Source organism: Gossypium hirsutum, chromosome D03 (assembly GCF_007990345.1).
Source record: "Gossypium hirsutum isolate 1008001.06 chromosome D03, Gossypium_hirsutum_v2.1, whole genome shotgun sequence".
NCBI classification, from domain to species: domain Eukaryota; kingdom Viridiplantae; phylum Streptophyta; class Magnoliopsida; order Malvales; family Malvaceae; genus Gossypium; species Gossypium hirsutum.
Window position 1 is genome coordinate 51,851,983 of NC_053439.1, and position 22,306 is coordinate 51,874,288.

Below are 22,306 nucleotides of genomic sequence, written 5' to 3' on the forward strand. Positions count from 1 at the left end.
TTACAAAAAAAGAAGGAAGAAGAGTTGGAAACCAAAAATACTTTCAAGAAAATGCTCTAATCTTCCAGCAAATGCATGCTTCACCACAATAATTCACCAATAGGAAATAGAAGCAATCAACAAGGAATAATATATTGATAATTCATTCAAAACAATCCTTCAAATTCAAAAGAAACTAAGGATCAAGTCACAATCCTTATCCAATAACTCAGCTCATGGTGAATCATCGTTCGTCCAACCAAGCAAATAGCAAAAGAACTAATATTCATTTACCCAAATATCTGGCAAATGTTGCCCACAAAACTGTTTTTGTCAAATATGCCAACAAGACATGGAACAGTCAAAAGCTTCAATATAAAAAGGATATTTTCCCGCGTCATTAATTTCACTTTTTCAAGTAATAATATGACATAATTTTAAAGTACCGTATCATTAAATTTTTATATTTTTTTCAAGTAAATTGATCTCTTTAAAAAAATGAAGCAATTTAATCCTTATCAATTTTGAAAATGAGCAACTATAATTAATCACAACGTTAACGTTTTCTCTCAATTATACATAAATATGATTAGTATTATAATAAGTTTAGCCCTTAATATTTATATATTCTATGTAAATATCGTGAGTTAAATTTGTTAAATCGTAGCCAGATTGATAGAATATATAATGTTACAGACTAATTATTTTTAATTACTAAATTTTAAAATTGATAGAGATTTAATTATTATTTTTAAAGATAACTTTGCTCAATATTAAAATTAAAAGGGATGATGGAGGTGATTTTACCTACAAACAGAAATGTGATTATCTAAGCCACACTAACCTGAAAACCAAAAAGCAATTGTCCACATCGTGTAATAAATTATTGCTTGTATATACCAAAATAAACTAAAATAATGCCAGAAAGTGATGTCATTATTAAATATAAACAATTACATCAAATTAGAATTTCCGTATTACATTGCTTTCAAAAATTAGTGCACACTTTTGGAATTCATATAATTAAATTTATGGAAAATAACGAAAAACATTAAAACCATAAGCTTCCAAAATTAATAATGATTTTTTTAAATGATTAATTTACTCATTATTAAAAAAAATTTAATAAAAAAAATTAACTTATTTATTGATCTAATGTGTAGAGATTAATTTAGCTAAAATACAAAAGAGAGGACCCCCGTTACACAATTTTGTAATTACTTTTTTATTTTTTGACCAAAGATTTGTACTTTCATACTTTTTGATACGTATGAACACTCATGTCCCACGGCGTTGAAATAGTCTGCGATGACTCGGTCTACGACACTCCCACCCCCCCCCCCTAAGTATCCCTGCGTTCTAGAATAAAAATATATACCCCTAAAATTTGGACCACAGATCATGTAAAATTGTAGGGCTGGAGAAAGAAATGGAAAACCGATTTTTAAATAGTAAAAATAAATTAAATATATATAAAAATTAATTTTAGAATATGTATTTATTTAAAAAAAATGAAGTGGGGGCTTCCCACCCGACGGTAAATTAAGACGGCTCGTGATCCCACCCGACGGTGTTTAATCAAATGGATACGATTAGATTTTGTGCAATCATTGGGGGCTTCGCCTTCTTCGGGTGAGTTCTCAAATCAGAGCAGAGCAGGTAAACTCTTCCATTATGACGATGAAAATAAGGGTTAATTGCATCTGGCTCCTTCAAAAAATATTTTAATTTTTATAATTTGATCCTTATATTCTCATATATTCTAATTGAGTCTTTAAAATATCAATATCATATTAATTGGATCCTTTCGTTAAATGGTAACTCAAAGCTGAGATGCATATTCATTGCTTGAACCAATAACTATCTTAATTTTATTGTTGTCAAATTCAATCTGACATTTAATGCCTAAAAGAGAGTAACGTTTAAGGTGAGACATTATTATAGTTGGATCTCATGAGATCATTTATTAAATCAATGACTATAGTTAAAAGATAGAAACGAGGAGACTGTTATTTTTATCTTGAAATTAATTTCTCTTGAAATTGTTTGAACTAATTAGGATAAACTCGCGTATTTAAAAGAATTTCATTATAAATAAAGTAATATTTTGTTTTCGAACAATTTTATTATAGGTTCTGGTCATATCTATTCTTTTTTGACACAATGCTTAGAACTACTCATAATCCATCCCAACTTATATATATGAGGATAATACGCTTCAGCACACCCGAACTCATATTCTTCTGCATTGACAACAATAACCATGCCGATTGAGTATGTCAATCAAGTTAAGACTCAACCGACATCTATCTATACATTTAAAATCATATCGTATCAACATCATAATTAAAATATATATATTGGGAGTATAAAGTAGGTAAATTCTCTTAAAGTTCAAAGCCAATGTGCTGAAGAAATGACTAGAAACAGAATTGTTTGGTTTCAAAAGTTAAGGCAATATCTATTTTTGTTATTCTCATTCCCCTTTTTTCGCTTTTCTGATTGATGTTGTCTCGTCTTATCAATGGAAAATAAAATACACTTAACTGTGTCAGCAAAATACTACTCAAATTTTGACTCAAATCTCTTTTATATTTAAAAATTTGACTAAATAAGCGTGTTTTTTACACAGTTGGTAGGAAAATTCTTCCAATTGGAGAAAACACGTTTTCACACTCTTTTCAAAATTAATTTATTTTTTTAATCTTAAAAAACGACTTATTTGGTCAATTAAAAAAGTTAATTTATATTACATATTTGGCCTAAATTATACCAACAATTATTAAAAATATTAAAGATTTAGACATTCCTTTGATTCAACTTCTCAATAATTAGGATTAGTAAAGGAATGGATGTTGTTGAGAGTGAGAGAGAGAAAAGGTTCACGGGCTAAAATAGATTCCTTGGAAACATAATCTGAGATAAGTGTGGCAGTAAGGGTCATTTCTTCATACTGAAACACAACACTAAAGAGCTAAAAGAGATTATAGCCTACTACTACCCCTACCCTACTACTTAATGCTTAATGCTTAATGCCATTCCCTACATTCCTACTACTGTAGTAACCATATAGCCTTTACACATTTCCATTTCTTTTCTCATTCATTTTTATCTCTTTTAATTAACTACCTATGTCAGCTTTAAAAAACTTTTAATATTTATAAATTATATAATTTACTTTTTTATATATTTTCATAATAATAATTTTAATTTATCATTTAAATTTGATTAAAAATATATAAAAATGAAAACATTAAAAAATTTAAAATAATAATTTTTATCTTTTCTCATTCTTTTAAAATTAATCCTTAATGTCAAAAATAATAATAATAATATTCAAATTAACAATATCTAAATATTGAGAGTTGAAGTTTTTTTTTAAAAATTAATATTGAATTGACATGATTTATAAATATAGAGGGTTAAAATTATTATTATGTTAAATTCAAAGCTGTCACTTTTAGTCAGCTGATGGCCAAAAAAGATAAAATTAAATAATTTTGTACCATTTTATAACTTTTCATAATTAGGTGATCAAAAAATAGTGATAGTTTGATGGTTATTTTGTAATTTTTTATAGTTGAATCACTAAAAAAATACTAATAATTAGTTTACTATTGATGTAGTTTTTTTTAAACATTTATCTCATTATTATAAGTTCTTATTATTTTTTTTGATACAATGCCTAGAATTACTCATAGCCCCTCTTCAACCCTTAAATAAGAAGATAATATGTTTCAACACACTCAAACCTATGTCTTTTTGTACTGACAATAATTTCAATGCTAATCGAACTAAAACTCAATCCACATTGATTTAGTTGTTTAACTTGTTATATGAATATTGATGGTGATGTAATTTGGGGTTTATATTATGTGTTTGTATTGGTATTTAATGTGATGGTTGGGGGTCAAAACTAAGAAGCTTTAGGGTTGGAAATGGAGAGAAAAGAAGTGAGTAGAAGAAGAATATAGATGAGAGAAAGACATGGTTAGAAACGGAGAGGTGGGGTTGGGTGGTGTTTTGGAGACAAGACAACATGCGTCGACATATTGGACTTGTTCTATGCTGTTTACGATACCAACAAATCAATTTATAATTTGATATGTGTGTATTTATATAAGAAAATGATTTTTTTGTACTTGAGTATATGAAATTATCTCGACAGGGTGTCAAGTTTGGTTCTACATGTTGAACAGTGTGTTTATTTGCTGATAATAGAACTGTTGGTAATGTAAAGGGAGTAATTTTATATTGGTTAAGGAAATGTTGGGGTGAATAAAGAAGAATTACAAAAAATTAGAAAGTAACAAAAGTAGAGTTAAGCATTCTTCTCCATCAAATGTCAATTTAGTAATTTGATGAGTTTCTATATTATATTCTCTAAGGACATAATCAATGGACTAGAATGCCTCTTTTCGTAAGAGATAAGTAATGTGACTTATTAAAGTAGAATTTGACCCATTTAAAAAAGCTTCCTTAATGTCCCTAATGAATTCCAAATTACTGGTTTTATTTGATAATCTGTCATGAAAACTTCTTTGTGTCAATGTCACACCATCAAGAATGCCCCACAATTCAGTTTCATAAATAGAACAGTTTTCCACTCTGTGATTTTAACCAATGATCCAATCACAATTTTGGTCTCTCATAACTCCACCTGCCGAAGTGGATCCTATATTAACTTTAACAACTCCATCAGACCTAATGCAAATCCACTTTTCTGTTCCCACAAAGTCCTCCCTTGAAGTATGTCTACCAATTCTCTCTCTCTCTCTTACAAATAGAACCGTAATATTTCGCCCAATTGTAAGCGCATTTGATAATCTCCACTATACTCCATGGCACTCCTTAAAAGGTATGAATATTTTGATTTTTTCAAATTGGCCAAGCAAGAAGGCCAAAAAAACAAGGCCAAACAGCCTCCCCAAATCAATAATAATTTCGGTTGAGAAAAGGTTTTTAAGATGGATTAAATATAATCTTGCCTCTTACTCTTATTGAATAACTAGAGATAGAGGGCCAACACACACGTTGCTATCACTGCTTGGCCTAGTTCATGTCCGTGTTTTTGGAGCTAATATTATATATGTTCTATGTAAAGTATAAGGAAGTTGTGTTATTGTGTATAGTTGTCATTGTAGCAAGTTAATGTTAATTTTGTTAGATTATTTATTTTTTAGAATAATTGGAATGTTTAGAATTTCTATATTATTATTATTGTTACATTTGTTAAATATGTTTTACATGTGGTATAAAAAAATTTTGTTATTGTTTTAGCTTTTCATGAAAGTAAATAAGTGTTAATTTTGTTAATAAGAATTATAAAAATCATTAGAATTATTTGTAAGGTTCGAAATTTAATATTTAACAACCTCGAGATGCTAGATTAATTTTTGGCAATAATCAATTTGAATAGAGTATGATTTCAACTGATGACTGAGTTTCATTCCAATTTGATATGACCTTTAAAAAGGATGATTCTTTGGATAACATTAAAGACAAAAAACCCGACAAAAACCTAAGTTGAAAGTAATGTTCTAGAAACCGGATCCAACCATCGATTCTATATTCAACCAATTCAATTATAGAAAAAAATAACTATATTTTTATTCATCCAACAATTAAGTTTTTACCTTTTAGGCTTCAAATATAAACAAATTATAAGGCCCAAAACCTATTTTTTTTGCAAAGCTTTGTCTTAGCCCATGATTATCCACCTATCTCATTACTATTTTTTTATGACCTTATGAATTGATTTTTAACTCAATTGGTATTAACACTGTTGTCATTGTAAGAAAATGTGAGTTCGATTGCGTTGAGGTTCCATTTAAAAATTAGGAAGCGACTATGATTAATTATTGATATTATGTTAAAAAAAGAACAAATATCAGAAAAACCTATAAGATTAATGTTAAAATATTATTTTGTATTAAATTTCCCTTTCTTTGAACTCTTCTCTGTTTCTCTTTTTATTGAAGTCTCTTCGTTTCTCTTTATTTTTTATTTTTCCAAATTTTCGCCTCTGTTTCTCTTTTTCAGTCTTTTTGGCATTTTGTCTTAAGTTCTACATTTCATTTCATTTTTAATTATTGTAGTTGAATTGTTGGACTTACCAATTTTGAACCCATTCGATCCAGATTCATTAACACTGGTTGAAAGTATTAAGTGCATATCTAATATAAATAGTTTTTTAAGACGTAGTATAAAGTGTGTGTAACACCCTCAATCCGTATTCCTCGCCGGAACCGGGTTATGAAACATTACCGGAGATTACAGATCAAACAGATAGAAATCTCAAACATTTTATATCATCAAAACAAGTCATCAAAGCATCATTTTAATCCAAATTATAAACTCTCCAAAATGGATCTTATAACTTCATTTACAATCAAACCACAAAATAACTAATATTTAGACACTTTAGGTACATGCTGACACAAAGAAATAAACATCACCATATTTGAGTTCGGGATCGTTGTTAGATGCTAAATCAGCGATCAAACTTAAGTACTTAACCTGCGCACGGAAAACAAAACCGTACACTGAGTAAAAACTTAGTGGTATTTCTATAATCTGAATTTCTTAAAATTAAAACAATGAAATATGTATAATAAAATGTTAAGCACAATTGAACATTTAAAATCACACAATACTCAATTGTCATCACTTGCTATATATAATACATTTCCATAATTTATTTACGTATCATTTAAACAATGACACTATCCATTCCACAATCAATTTATGAATATATAACTCGTGTATTCCATGTATTTACAATATATTTCACATTCTATTTTCAGTTTACTATCTTATATTCTTAGCTCAAAGTAGATTTTATAGAACACACTGGATATACGGAACAAATACAGAGGTGCATTATTATGCACTAATAAACAGAGAGCACAGATGTGCTAAACGGAGAGCACTGTCGTGCTAGTAATCAGAGAGCACCAATGTGCTAATAATCAGAGAGCGCGCTAAAGTTCATTAATGGCAGGCCACTAATATCCCAGTAGTTCTATATTCCGTCTACTTGGGCATTAAAATTGAATTTTATACATATAAAAAATAATCCAATTATCATATTTGCACAATTTCACATTTACACATATATATTCATAATATATATATATTCCAATTCAATTCAACCAATATAATTTCATCACATATCAAGACAATCCATTTCAATTGTAAAACACAATAATTCTCACCTCAATCACTTACTATAACATTTAATCAAAATACAACAATTATTAATTAGATTCAGATTAAAAATTTAAACCAGGAATTCCGAGCTATTCCTCATAACTATATTTTTCTCCTTTTTAGTCGAGAATTCCGGTACAACGCTAGCTACGGAATTAAAACAATTAAAAATCATCAATACAACACCATTCAATCTCACATTAAATATTTTAATTTTTACTCAATATTTGCCTAAATTCTAATTTAGTCCCTAAACCGAGACTAACTTTTATTGTCAAAACTAATTTAATATTTTCATTCCATTTCCACTTTAAACTAATTTAACTCTCTAATTTCACCATAAATCTCTAATTTTGAAATTCTCTCAATTTAGTCCCTACTATTCAAAACTTATGTTTTATTTTACAAATCAACCCTTTACTAACTAACTTGAAATTCAATCAATTTAACCCCTAATTCATCAATTAATTCAACATGAACAACATCTAAAAATTTACTAACTTTCAAAATTTTAACTTAAATCAAGTAGAATTTTATTCTAAGATTCCAAAAACATCAAAATTATAAGAAAAGGGACTAATTTAACTTACCAAATTAAGCTTAGAATTTCAAAACCCCAATTTTCCTTTTTCTTTCTTTCCTTCTCTCCTTCTCTGTTTCGTTTTTCAATTTTGTTTTTTCCTTCTTTTTTTGTTTGTTTTTATAATATAATATAATATACTATAATATAATATAATTAACTTTTAAGTAATATTATTATATTATAATATATTTTAACTTTAGATTTTTAAATAAATATCTACCGCCTCAACTTTAAGTAATGGCATAATTTTTCTTTGACCCCTTTAATTTTTTTCTATTTCATAAATAAACTTTCACAATCAATTTAATTTAGTCCTTTTATCTAATTAACCTTAATTAAGTCAAACTCACCTAATCAAAACCTAATTAACTACACAACTAGCTTTGTAAATATTTATTAAAAATATTTACGAATCCAATTTACCGGGACGGAGTCCCGGGAATGCATTTTAAAAAAAAATCACATTTGACTCGTAAATGTTAAATAATAATATTTACGAACTTATTTGTCAGATTTAGTGGCCTCGAACTACTATTTCCAACACCACTAAAAATCAGATTGTTACAATATGTAAATACATTACGATGGATCTCAACAATAATGAAAATATTGTGACGGCACTTGTAAAAGATAGAGATGTTGTTGTGGAGTTGTTAAAGGTTAAATATATAGCCAACATTGGCTATGAGCTTTTTAATTATGCAAGTTTATCAACTATCCCATTGCTTATATATCGGGAAATCCATTAATGTTGGATAGTCAAGGGTCTATAATGTCCAAGAATATCTTATGTTAAATATTTTCAGTACTAAACTCAAGAGTCCTCAATGTTAGAAATTCATGAGTTGTATGATAAAGGATTGGTTATGTCATTGTTCAGATAATCTCCAGTGATCAAATCATATTATCCAGATATGTTTATAAGTTATAGTAGGGGAGAATCTCTAATAAATATAGTCTAGGCGGAACCCTAACTTACATTTTTTTACAGTGTTCCTATAACTAAAATGTTATGATGATAATTTTGGTGATTTCATCTAAGCTAAGCTTGAGAAAAAACATATGTTGAAGTCATTGGCATAGTGATATCGAGCCACAAGATGAATCAATAGTTTTTGTCAAAATAAGCAGAAATAATTATACATAAAAGCCCCTAAACTGTGATCAGATGCTGAGTGTTGATGCACATAAACAAAATATGCCTATGAATTGTTAGATTTGGATTACCCTTTACTCAACCAATACTTCTATTAAAAATGTTTTGCAAAGAAGAATCAATGACTACAACATCAATATGTCGGTGGATTTTAGGGTCACATATAAATACATTAGTTATGGTAGATTGATTCGGGCATCTTATATATAGGGGAAATATAAGTGGGAAATTCACAAATATAGCAACCCACAAATATGCATATGGGCCACATCTCCTATAGTGGTCCCAGTAACAAAACTCAAACAAACTTTCCCCGTGGTGGCCATAAGAGCAGGAATTTGAAGAGGTAACCCTGAAGTGGTACCTGCTGTGTAAGTTCTGTGACATTTTTGTTTTGGTTGCAGCTGCACCCTAATTGACTTAGTAGATAAGGCCTCCGCTTTCTTATATAAATAATTCAAAAGAATAATTAAATATGAAAATGGATTGTTTTTAATTGTATTCAACCGTATCACTACTATGTTAGGCGACACTAAGCTACTTTCCCCTCAATCATGCTTTAGTTGTTATCTTAAAAGAATAATTTTTTAATGGTGCCGTCTGATACAGTGGAGATATCGAACTGAAGTATGATTATATAAAACATTCAATTTGATTAAGCAATTACCCTTTTTAGATCAAAGGTACATACCAGCCAAGGTGCCAAGGGCCATCCTTTGCATTTTTGGATCCAAGTCAACCATGAGATAATTTGGGGGTAGGTTTGTTGATTGTTATCTCACTTGACGCAGGATCTGCAAACACAGAACAAATGATTTATTAATCTAGCACCAATAAGGAAAACGATACAAGGGCACATACCTGTACCATGGTTTTCGAAACTCATATCCTTAGGTTCCATCATGGTTTATTCATATAACTTTCGCCTAGCTCCAAGGCTTAAGCTCGCATAGTCGTCAAGGTTCATGAGTCACATTAAGAGGGACCTTCACATCATCGGAGCTAACTTCTATTACGCTATTAAAAGAAGAGCTCGCCATAAAACCTCACCTAAGAGATTGACAACCTGGTGTTCTTCGACATGTGCTTTTGCATCATTGGCAATAAAAGAATTAGGTTGTGTACGAGAACCTTCAACAAGCAAAGTAGATTGGACATTGGCCCTATCAACTCTATCGACAATATTATTTAGCATTGAAAAGTTCACACCACCTTGGTCAAGGAAAAGGTTGTTAGATTCCACATTGAAAGATTTACAAGTTATTTAGGAGCTATGTGATGCATCTAGAGCACCTCGCAAAAGAAAAGATGCAAAGGCAAATGGGATTTTACTTCGAACACGTAATAACAAAAAAGAATTAAGGTTTCCATTAGGTTTGTCAAGTAGATCACTCAAACAATAGGGGCCTCGGGGACGGATGAAATCAAACTCGTAGTTATTGATATGTAGACTTCAACATCGTAGCAAACTTTCTAACTCCATTCCTCGATGGTAGACTATAGCGTCACTCTAGTCCCTACTTTGTCCTCTAATCTTTTCCATTTAGAACCTTGCGAAGTTGTCGCCAATGAACTTGCACTGCCTGTGCCCTGACTTGCCATTGCAGCTAACAATTGTTGAAAGTAGTAAATAAAAATGAAAGAAGAAAAATTCGAAACTTGCTGAAAGAAAGTGAAAAGAAGAACCATGTGCTTGAAACTAATAAAAGAGAAAATAAAAAAATAGGAGAATTTCAAAGAAATGCGATAGAAATATAAAAAATTCAATGCTATTGGTCTCTTTTTTATAAAGGCCTAAGGAGCAAAGCATGCTCTCAAAGTTTAGTGAGCATATGATAACGCCCAAGGCACGTGGTAGTACATTCCCCAATAAACTACCCTTCAAATTAGTGAGAAGGTGATATGTAGCTCAGTACACAGCAATAGTCTCCTCTCACACTGAGTCTCACACCCATTATGCCAATTGTAGCACGTCTAGCTTTGAATCATGCTCTTATCAAATCAACATTCATTTCAAATTTTTTATTACTTTCGAAGTTTATAAACACTTAAAGGACATAAAAAATTTTAAAGTTAGAACACTTACATTGCTTAAAGAAATCACACCTTGTAACAGGTACCTCACTATAGTTAAAGTGATCCTTACCAACTTAAAGGATAAATTACAGAACTCAATATCTCAAATGATATCACTTTATAACCTCCCATTCATTTAAGGGGGCAATTGTCATACTTATATCTCACAAACTCACCTCATATCCCTCTAACATTGAGGGCCACCATCCTTCACTAAGAAAGATCACCTAGTAAGCTAAAGACACCTACAAGCCCAAGACCTCGCCACTCAATATCATCGAGATCACACCCCTAACATGGATAGAGCTTCTACTATTTATATGTCACATATATCAACATATATGTCTATTGTCCTGACATAACTACTTATACTTACGATGACAAAACATCAATAAGTTGATTAAATCCCACTAACTCTAAGATTAATACACCGACATATGACACCTAGAAAATGATAATTGGTAACCCCTTAAAAGCCTATGAATATTAGGATAAAAAGCAAGGATACTAACTCTCCTCTGAATTCATTCTCATCTTTCCTTGTCTCTTCTTCTTATTGACTCCTCTTCAGACACCCACATTCTGATCATTCCAACTTCTTAGTACTCTTTGCTACAAGACTGAACCTTACAAACCATCACTACATCCCCCTTGTATCAACAAATTTAAATATTAACATAATACAATAAACATTATTTTAACCCCGAATCGCATCTTTCCTACTCTCATCACTGATGGTGGTACTTCAGGAACTGACCTTTGCAATACCAAATGTGCAAAACATGTAACATTAAAACTAATATCTATATAAATCTATACTATCTACTGAATAGCAACTACATTGGAATAACTTCATTTCAATCCATTAAAAAGATACATTAAATCCAAATAATAATTAAATTAATTATTGTAGCTTTGCTTTTCTTCTTCTATAAAAAACCCCAAAATCTTACATTGCAACACTCTTGGTCTCCCCTCTTCTTATTTCGTGTTTTCCAAAATGGGGAGGAATGGTAACTAAAGGTAAGCTACAAACTAAGGTATTTGTACAATGCATTTGTTTGATGTCTTTCTTCTGTTAGCCTAAGCTCTAAAATATAGCCAACCCAATGAATGAAAAAAGTGACATTGTTTCTAATGCCCCATTGCAACTTCAAGGCTCCGAGTGTCTTCGACCTAATCCAATGGCAGATTTTTGGACAATGCCTGTCATTCTATTGATAATGTCTTCAAACGATGGTCGATTTTCTGGATTACTGCTTGTTTGGAACACAAAGAAATGGTTAGTTTTTGTCCATTTGCTTCCATTTGAAAAAGTAAAGATAGGAAATAGAGCAAGATCAACATATACCTTTGCCAACAGTCACGGATGATAGATTCTATCTGAGGATCAAGGCCTTCTGGTAGCTCTAATCGTCTATCCATGAAGCCTACAACTCCAACTACCTGCATTGTGGTTTCAATATGGTATTAAGATCAAAGATTTATGTTAGTTTTGTAAGAAAGGAAATAAAGTTTTGAGGTGTGTTAAAGAGGAAGACCTGTAAAGAGTTGAGGTTGTTCCATGGAATGGAGACGGTCATTAATTCCCACAAGATAACTCCAAAACTGAATACATCAGACCTGTTTAGGATTGATGTCAGGAACCAGGGAAGGTTAAAGAAAGATCAACTTGATTCTTAATGTCTTAACTGGAAAAAACTAGAAACTAAAGATTACTTTTCATTTGAAGGCTCATTCCTGAGGACTTCCGGGGCCATCCATTGGGGCTGCAATTAGAGAAACATTGAATGAAGTTCAGCAACTTGTTGTGCAAGTGATTTTTATGAACAAGATTGATGCAACAAGTACGAAAAAACATATTGATTCTTCTTCGCATAATTTCTGCTACATGATCTATTAAAGGAACAGAAAAGAATAAGAAGGGGTCATTACCGTTCCTCTTCCAGACTTTGTGGTTAAGAAAGTTCCATTTTTCCACCTAGAGAGGCCAAAGTCTCCAACCTAAGACATTAATTGAACCGTAAGCAATCTGAAAATGATTAAACCAGCTCGAACCATTTGAAGATAACAACCGATGTATGTTACCTTGACATTCCAATTCCTATCAACAAGGAGATTAGAAGACTTTAGGTCTCTATGCACTATTGGTGGATTCCTATGATGCAAATAATTCATGCCTCGAGCCTGTGGAGAAAAATGTAGTGTGAGGTTTTTTTTGAAAGCTAACCAGCTGGGAACTTGGGATGAAGGAAAAGGGATGGAAAACTCACAACATCAAGGGCCATCCTCATGCGCCTTTTAACGTCCAATGCCTGATTATTCTTGTGGAGTGCTTTGAATAGGCTTCCCCTGGTTATCAAACAACAATAAATGAGTGCTACATACCACCAATAAAGGATCAGTATACATAAAACTTTTTTGAGTTGATCTTCTAGATGTAAACGGGTACTATCACAAAATGGGAAAGAGTGTTCTACATCATTCCTAGCACAAGCAATGGTCGAAAAGAATAAAGTAGGACACCGAAACACCCTCTGTAGAATGAATTATCAACAGAGGGTCATTGATAGAGTACCCCTTGGACAAAATAGCAACTTCATTACCTAGGCAAGAACTCGGTGACAATTGCAAGTCGTTCTTGTGAGTACACCGCTCCCATGAACAGCAGTACATTTGGATGTCTCAGTTTTCTCATTATATCTATCTGAAGAGTAAGAAACAAAACTCTTATGTATCAGATCATTTTCCACATGATATTGCCTCATCAAAAACGAAGAGTTCAGGGTACCTCTTTTTTGTAATCTAGTAATGTTGATTCTTTATATTCACCAGCAAAATAGACCTTAACCGCAACATCCTTCATGCAGCAAACGGTTTTTGTCCAAGTTAGTAAATGTTTTTACATGAATATTTGGTACAAGAAATTGAAACAAATGCATGAAAGAACTTACTGATCCATTCCAAATCCCACGATAAACAACCGCATAAGAGCCTGAGGGGAAAAGCAAACAAATTGATTGGATATTATAAAAAGTATAACACTATCATTGAAGGAAATAATAGAGTGCAACCAATAAACAACAATGGAGTCATATGTAATGACCAACGTACTTCTTGGAAAAATCACTTTAAAATGAAGGTCTAACAAAAGTAATAACAACCTTTAAAATGGTTTAATTTCAGGTAACATTTACCAGACACGCATCTTAAACTTCGCTTGAAACATGAGCCAGAGTAAGGGTCAGTTCTTCATTGCTTTTGAAAGTGCTTTTGAAAAGTGTTGTGGAAAAGTGCTTTTGAGAAGTGCTTTTGAGAAGTTTGGTTTAAAATTTGAGTGTTTAGCATTACTGTCAAAAAGTCCTTTTGAGAAATAAAATGTCCATTTTAGACATGTTATTATAAGTAACAAATATGCATTTAAATAATATTTAAATTAGTTAATATTATTATATGTTAGTAAGAATATAAAAAAATTATTATAACTTGTTAATATTTTAATATATGAAATATAAATTTTAAATATTTTTAAGCAATAAATATTAATTATTTATAAAATTTAATTAAAATATATAAACTATATTTTAAATATTTAAATATAACCATTAAATATTTGTAATTAGTATTTTAAAAAATATTTTTTTAATTAATGATTTTAACACAATTGTAATTAAGCACCAAGAAAAAAAAATAAAAATACCATGTTATTGGAAGGATGAAAAAGTAATTAAGCACCAAAAGTGCTTTTAGCTTCTCCTTTTTAGCTCCTCTTCAGAAAAGCACTTCTCAAAAGCTAAAAATTTTAGCCAAAAGCAGCTTGTTCTTCACAACTTTTCTTTCAAAAGTGCTTTTGGATTCAGAAGTGCTTTTTTAAAGCAATGAAGAACTGACCTAAGTGTCTTAAATAGTGCCAGAATCCACTTCTTACCGGTCATACTTTATTTTTTTTCTTTTTCTATTTTACTCAGGTGCACCAGCATGCAGGCATATATAAGCATGTCAAAACTCAAAAAAAAGAAGTTTACCTTGTCCAACCTCCTCCCCTAAATGTAGGTCTTCCCAGCGAATCTCACAGTCAACCATAGAGTTTGACTCATTGTTGTCCCCTTTGCTTGATTGATTTTCTTGGCTGCCTGTGCTGTTCCCTAAGCTTGAGAAGCCTTTACCATCTGTTTGCTTTTGTAATTCATCTTCCATCACTGATGCATCCATATTTAGAAACTCTAGGTCCAATTCATTTTCATTTACTTGGCAAGCTAATCCTGCGGTGGATTCTGTTATTCGGGTTACTGAAAATTTTCCATTGTACTCTCTCGAAGAGTCTACAACAGATCTCTCTTCAACAAGTGTTGGACTAGTGCGCTTTTCTACACTTAAAATTGCATTTTCAGCCATAGAGGAAGAATTGAGGTGGTTCTGAATTGATGTTTTTAAACCCCTAGAAACATTATGTTCATTTTTCACATCATTAGTTGCCGATCTACTAGTCGCATCCGTTCTCTGAGGACATTCATCATCTTCGTTGCTGTGGTTGCTAGGTCCCCCGATTTGCAGTTTCGCCAAGACTTTTGCAGCCTGCAGTCATTCCATCAAATATTTAGCAAAAAGTGTTCAACAATATGAAAAAGATATGACAGAGAGGTAGAATTGCTTCAACGAATGCAATCTTCAGTAGGGTGATAACATGATAATGTCTACTCTGCAGGTTTTAATGATTTCAGAAACAAATCGAAGTAAGATATGAACAAGCATAAGCAATTGGAGACACTTTAAATTCCCTAAAGAATTCTGAATTCGGAACTTCTCATCAATTAGTTATTATGCAATGCTATTTATCTACTATGAACTATGACATCCCAAAACTATCATTCAAACATTTGGTTGAGATAAGCTTATAACAAACTAAGCTGAAAGTATGTCAATACAATTTTCTTAGGTTGAGCAAGATCGAATGCAGTTTCATCCTTTTGAGAGCTAATTCCTACAGCTGTGTTCCTCCAGTCAAGGAAACTGGAGTTAAGTTCACCTTCCTTGAATAATACAAAAGAGAAAGGAAAAAAGAACAAGTTAGGTATCTAATTTAGAGATATATAGAACCAGCTGAAATGCAATCTCAGAACAAAGCCTTACTGCTATATTAGGAGTCTCTAACTTGTCTACTGTACTTGTTGCAGCATCCTGTTCTTCCATTGACTTAGTACATGAGTTGCTTACACCATCTTGTTTCTTGAGTAGAAATTTTGAAGCCTGGGTGTTTTGAGAGTGCACAATGTCAAGCTTTTTAGAAAAAAATGAAATTAGAACAAGAAATGGAAAATAAAGAAAGAAAAATGGGGCAAAAACGTTAGTAATGCTATACATAAGCACCAGATTAGAAACAGATGATGCAATCTGTGGCCGTGGTGGATGCCACTGCATGCCTTTCATCTTTGACCTCCTTGGTCTACTATGATCCTGATATGGTCCCGTATTCTCTGAATTTAAACCATTATAAATGGCCGCATCACTTGAAACTGTTACCACACCAGTAAGCTGACCATCTTCATACAATGGACTTTTACTCACCAAGGCCATAAATATTTCACCTGATCTCCTCTTGAAAGGGAACTGACCTGACCATGATTGCCCAGAGATCAACTTCTCCATAATTTTCTTAAGGGGAGCATGGTATTCTTCAGCTATTAGAAGTGCTCTCTCTCTTTGTCCCAAGACTTCATTGGACTTCCATCCGAAAAGATTTTCAGCTGAGCGATTCCTGTGGTAAGAGAACCCTTTTCTTTATCAGCTGCACAACTTGAAAGTGATGCATGATTTAATGAACATGTGACAAAAGGATTCAATAAAAAATAAAAATAAAATTCTTCAACTTTAATGGCAGACCATTTCAGTAATGCCTAAAAGATAACAATATTAACAGCAAGCTCGAAGATGCATTTTCTCTGAAAGAAAGCACGCATAAATAATCTCAAATCAGTTGAAGAGCTGGCCCTTGATTTTTTATCCTATAGCTTCTGTAGAATATAGCTTGAGAGACAAGCAACAAATATAAGTAACAAGTTACCATAGTCAAAGGTGAAATATTTTACCATTGTCCTCATTACATGTAATATAAAATAGAAGACACTTCTCAACATTCCTTAGGAATCAAAACTACCTAACGAATTTTTAGTTGAATATACATATCAATCAAGAAGAGAAGAATACAAACGAATTGCATCAAAACACATCTTATAAAAAAAAAAATTATGATATCAATTTCCCTGATTTTGTCCATGACAACAATTCGAAATGCCTAGACTCTTTTAGAAGAGGTCTAGGTCAAATAGCAATGATTTAAGACACTTATTTTTACACTATTTTAAAAGCTCAAGGACTCAGTCATATGAATACGTAGAATCTCCAATCCTAGCATGAAAGGAGCGAAACAGATACTCAATTTAAAGTGAGTAAACACAATTCCATACTCATCTCATAGGCATGGGAATCCCCATTCTCCATTAACATTATTAGCTAATTTGAACTTTACTAGATAAAGGTAGATGCCTTTGACACCATAACTCATACGAATGATATACATTTAGCCAACCAACCACTTAAAAAAAAACTGGGCTAAAAGAGGAAAGGACATGTAGACTATCATGTTTCTTGAAAAAGTGAGCTTATTACTCTAGTACTCTTTGGACTACTAATTATAGAAATTCTTAGAAAACTTGAATGCAAACTAGATATTTATGTGGTTTGGGTATCTTTTGACCAGCAGTTGTAGAAATTTAATCTTGAAAGTAACTGATGCCAATAAATTTCCTGCCATATGAAAATAAAGCAGAGCCATCCGTATTGAAGACCGACCAACTCTAAAAGGTTAGAAGAAAACAAAAAAAGAGGGTTTCGAATTGGATGCGAACTTTTGTCGAACATCTTAACTATATTTTAGAACTATACACTACAAGAAGAATACAACAAAAAGAATACAAAAGAAACCCAATCTAATGCTTCCTTATGTTGAATATTGGCAATATCCCACATTAGGAAAAGATAGAAAGGGAGGGGGTTTGGTTTGTTATATATAGAACCCCTCCCCCTTTGGTTGTATCATCCCAAAATCTTCTCCTTTGTAATATTTCTAGAGGAAATATTAATTTGGTAGTGTCCGAGGACGTAAGCTAAATTGGCCGAACCTCGTTAAAACTCTGGTATTTTATTTCTTATTTGTTTGCTTTTATTTAATAGCTTTATGTTGGTTATATTTATTTAGTTATTATTGCTATAAATATCTAAGTGAGTTCTGTCTAGTTGTTGGGTTTTAAGCGGGACCATTTGTGACCCCTCCAATTTAACTGGGAATTTTCTTAGTATAATTATTGGCATAATAATTATCTAAATATTTCTGATAATATTGTTATTAATATTATCGTCGCTTCCGCAACAATTGGTATCCGAGCCAAGGTTTTGTAGTATGCTCTGTGTTTGCAGCTTAGTCTGATCTTACACATCAGAAACATTTCCTAAAGCTTGTGGGTATTCTGCATTTGGTGGCTATTAAGTAGAAGCTATGGCAAAAATGACAGAAGAAAAACCATCCATATCAACAACTTCCACTTCGTACATTTTGCCGAGGATTGGAACTGCAAATACGAGATTTGTAGTGGAAATTTTTGATGGAACAGGTCATTTCGGCATGTGGCAAAGTGAGCTTCTAGATGCCCTCTTTCAACAGGGTCTAGATATTGCCATTGAGGAAGAAAAACCAGAAGGGGTTGATGATAAAGAATGGAAGACCATCAACCGATTGGCATGTGGTACAATTCGATCATGTCTTTCCAGAGAGCAGAAGTATACATTCAGTAAAGAGACTTCTGCAAGTAAATTGTGGAAAGCATTGGAGGAGAAATTTCTGAAGAAGAACAGTCAAAATAAGTTACATATGAAGAAAAGACTGTTTCGTTTCAGTTATGTTCCTGGTACCACGATGAACGAGCACATTACCAATTTTAATCAGCTGGTGGCTGATTTGTTGAATTTGGATGTGACTTTTGAAGACGAAGACTTGGCGTTAATGTTGTTGGGATCGCTTCCTGAGGAGTTTGAGTACCTTGAAACTACTTTACTTCATGGAAAGTCGGAAGTAACTTTCAATGAAGTAACTGCTGCATTGTATAGCTATGAACTACGCCGAAAGGATAAGTTGAAAGGTTCAAGTGAAGCAGCAGTGGAAGCATTGGTAACAAGAGATCGTCAGAAAAGTCAGTCTAAGGGGAAGAGAAGAAAGTCCAAAGGTCGAGTTGTTGCCAAAGATGAATGTTCCTTTCGCAAAGAAAAAGGACATTGGAAGAAAGATTGTCCAAAATTGAAGAAAAAAGGGAAGACTCCGCAAGATGCAAATGTTGCAGAATGCAATAGTGAAGCAGAGTCAGACTTTTCTCTTAGTATGACATCTTCAACATTATATGCAGATGAGTGGATCATGGATTCTGGTTGTTCCTATCATATGTGTCCCATTCGGGAATGGTTCTTTGAATTTCAAAAACTAGATGAAGGGGTTGTTTACATGGGTAATGATAACACATGTAAAATAGCCGGGATAGGTTCAATTAAACTGAGGAGTCATGATGGATCTACTAGAATTTTGCGGGATGTACGATATGTCCCAAAGTTGAAGAAGAATCTCATCTCTTTGGGGTCGTTAGAATCTAAAGGCCTAGTTGTGACAATACGAGATGGAGTTCTTAAAGCAACTTCAGGAGCATTGGTGATGTTGAAAGGCATAAGAAAGAACAATCTGTATTACTACCAAGGTAGTACAGTGGTCGGGACAACAGCAGCAGCAATTACGAGTACCAAGAAGGACGCTGAGGCAACACAGCTGTGGCATATGCGTTTGGGCCATGCTGGTGAAAAATCCTTGCAAACTCTAGCCAAGCAAGGATTATTGAAAGGTACAAAGACTTGCAAACTTGAATTTTGCGAGCATTGTGTTCTGGGAAAACAACGAAGGGTGAAATTTGGCACTGGGATTCACAATACTAAAGGTATTCTGGATTATGTGCATTCTGATGTATGGGGACCGTCCAAGACTCCATCACTTGGAGGAAGACGTTATTTTGTCACCTTTATTGATGATTTTTCCAGACGAGTTTGGGTGTTTCCTATGAAGAACAAAGATGAGGTGCTTGAAGTTTTCCTTAAGTGGAAAACTAAAGTTGAAAATCAGACAGGAAGGAAGATTAAGGTTCTCCGATCAGACAACGGTGGAGAATATAAAAGCGATCCTTTCCTGAAGATATGCCAAGATTGTGGCATAGTAAGGCACTTCACCGTAGGTGGAACACCGCAACAGAATGGGGTGGCAGAGCGTATGAATCGAACGCTTGTGGAGAAAGTTCGATGTATGTTATCTAATGCTGGATTAGATAGAAAGTTTTGGGCTGAGGCTGTGATGTACGCTCAACATCTCATCAATCATTTGCCATCATCTGCTATAAATGGCAAGACTCCTTTGGAGAAATGGTATGGAAAACCTGCTACTGATTATGACACCTTGCGCATTTTTGGTTCTATTGCATATTATCATGTGAAAGAATCAAAGTTAGATCCAAGAGCAAAGAAGGCTCTATTCATGGGCTTCAATGCTGGTGTTAAGGGATATCGTTTGTGGTGTCTAGAGGCAAAGAAGACGATAATCAGTAGGGATGTTACCTTTCATGAATCTGCCATGTTGAATAAGGTAAATCCAGAAGGAGTGAGTAGTACTTCGCAGCAGGTGGAGTGTACTCCGCAGCAGGTGGAGTTTGAGCAGAGTGTGGTAATTCCAGCAGAAGGTACCACTAGTGATTCTTCATTGGCAGATGCAGAGTCAGATGAGGAAGAGGTTTCTACCCAAGAACCTCAACAGCAATCAGAGCCAATTGCAGTCAGAAGGCAGAGACGAGAAATTCAGAAACCAGCTCGTTTCACTGACATGGTAGCTTATGCACTTCCAGTTGTTGATAATATTCCATCCACTTACACCGAAGCCATTCAGAGTTTAGAGAATAATAGATGGTTAGGTGCAATGGAAGAGGAAATGCAATCTCTAGAGAAAAACAAGACGTGGAAGCTGGCACAACTACCAAAAGGGAAGAAGGCGATTGGTTGCAAATTTGAAGACACTATTGAAGTTAGTGTTATGAGAAGATGTTCGAAGATGTGGAATATCGCCAAGGTGGAGATTTATGCCAACACCTTATTCTTTACATTAACATTCTTATATGCTTTAAATTTCATTAAAAGTCAACATTACTTCTTATCCTAAGAGAATGCATCCATTTTAAACATGATCTAGAATTCCTACCTTACCCAACTTCCAATTTTCAATTAACAGTACTAATGTTTATTACTTTAAAACCAAAATATACAACAAAAAACAGTTTTAAAATCTATAACAATTATCATACAAACAACTGTTTCATCATGAAAACAACAAAACACCCAGAAACGAGAATCAATCATTTCAAAAGAACCAACATAGTAACTACACAAAGGATCAATAAAAAACTTCAAAATTCTTTTTAAGAAATTAAAGGGAAAAAAAAAGGTACCAAAATGTAATCCTTCCCGAAGTAGTCGAGGAGACATGGATAGCATGTCCAATGGAATCCAACACGTTCTTAAAAGGTGTTCCCGTCGAGAAGTAACCGGGAAAAGTTACGACGACGGGATTTGACGTGGAATCGCCTGAATCTGACGCTACCATAACTTCTTCTTCATCACTTCTTTTATCTTGCTGCACAAGCTCATCAAACTCTTCTCTTAACTTAACATGACTCGCTTCCAAACTCAAACACCGATCCACTAAAACTCGATAGAGACTCGCTACTGAGTCATCCCCAGCCATTGAAAATCACTTCACCGGTGGTGACTCCTCGGAGATGGAAGCAACAAGTTTTTAAAAAAAAATGCTGATAGCCAGTTTGTATATTAGCTTTTGGTAATAAATAAAAATAAATAAATAAAAAATTATAATATAGTTTAATATCGAGGTGGTCGTTTTATCGTATTTGTTTTTCAGTATTTAAATATTTACTTTTAAAATAATTATTTTTATTTATTATTATTTTTTACGAATCGTGGGGTCAAAGGGTGGACGCCACGTGTCTTGGCCGGCTAGGTGAAGCCATCAGGTGCGGACAGGTGCAACGTCGGGAAACACAAAAGGCAAATGACGACGGGAATTTGATATTTTTAGAAAGCGAGTTTGCCATTGGTTAAGGAAGCGGGCAGCAAATTCAGCAATTTTTATGACGAAAATATCCTTGGATTTG

The 22,306-nt window shown here is 32.9% G+C and overlaps 1 protein-coding gene across 3 annotated transcripts; it reads right to left on the reverse strand.

Annotated features, from left to right (window-relative positions):
* Positions 1 to 11,832: 11,832 nt before the first annotated feature.
* LOC107929200 (probable serine/threonine-protein kinase SIS8) lies at positions 11,833 to 21,957 on the reverse strand. Of its 3 annotated transcripts, none has more exons than XM_016860572.2 (15): positions 21,584 to 21,957; positions 16,374 to 16,761; positions 16,137 to 16,253; positions 15,932 to 16,036; positions 15,032 to 15,581; positions 13,961 to 14,001; positions 13,798 to 13,866; positions 13,613 to 13,713; positions 13,280 to 13,358; positions 13,095 to 13,193; positions 12,942 to 13,010; positions 12,726 to 12,775; positions 12,548 to 12,629; positions 12,358 to 12,452; positions 11,833 to 12,262 (listed from the first exon to the last, which is right to left on the reverse strand). In XM_016860572.2, exons 1-15 carry the CDS (start codon positions 21,877 to 21,879, stop codon positions 12,160 to 12,162), a joined length of 2,244 nt encoding a protein of 747 aa, XP_016716061.1. In that variant the 5' UTR covers positions 21,880 to 21,957; the 3' UTR covers positions 11,833 to 12,159. The 3 variants fall into 3 exon arrangements, with proteins under 3 accessions (XP_016716061.1, XP_016716063.1, XP_016716062.1); XM_016860574.2 differs by having other exon boundaries at positions 16,374 to 16,799; positions 21,584 to 21,742; XM_016860573.2 differs by lacking the exon at positions 15,932 to 16,036.
* Positions 21,958 to 22,306: the final 349 nt, after the last annotated feature.

Bases quoted from the DNA above. Each gene is read 5' to 3' on its own strand.
- LOC107929200 (XM_016860572.2), bottom strand. From the start codon at position 21,879: ATGGCTGGGGATGACTCAGTAGCGAGTCTCTATCGAGTTTTAGTGGAT. The intron at 15,582-15,931 runs GTATTGACATAC...GAATGACTGCAG, and splicing joins TTGCTCAACCTAAGAAAATT to GCTGCAAAAGTCTTGGCGAA. The intron at 12,630-12,725 runs GTAATCTTTAGT...AATCCTAAACAG, and splicing joins AATGAGCCTTCAAATGAAAA to GTCTGATGTATTCAGTTTTG.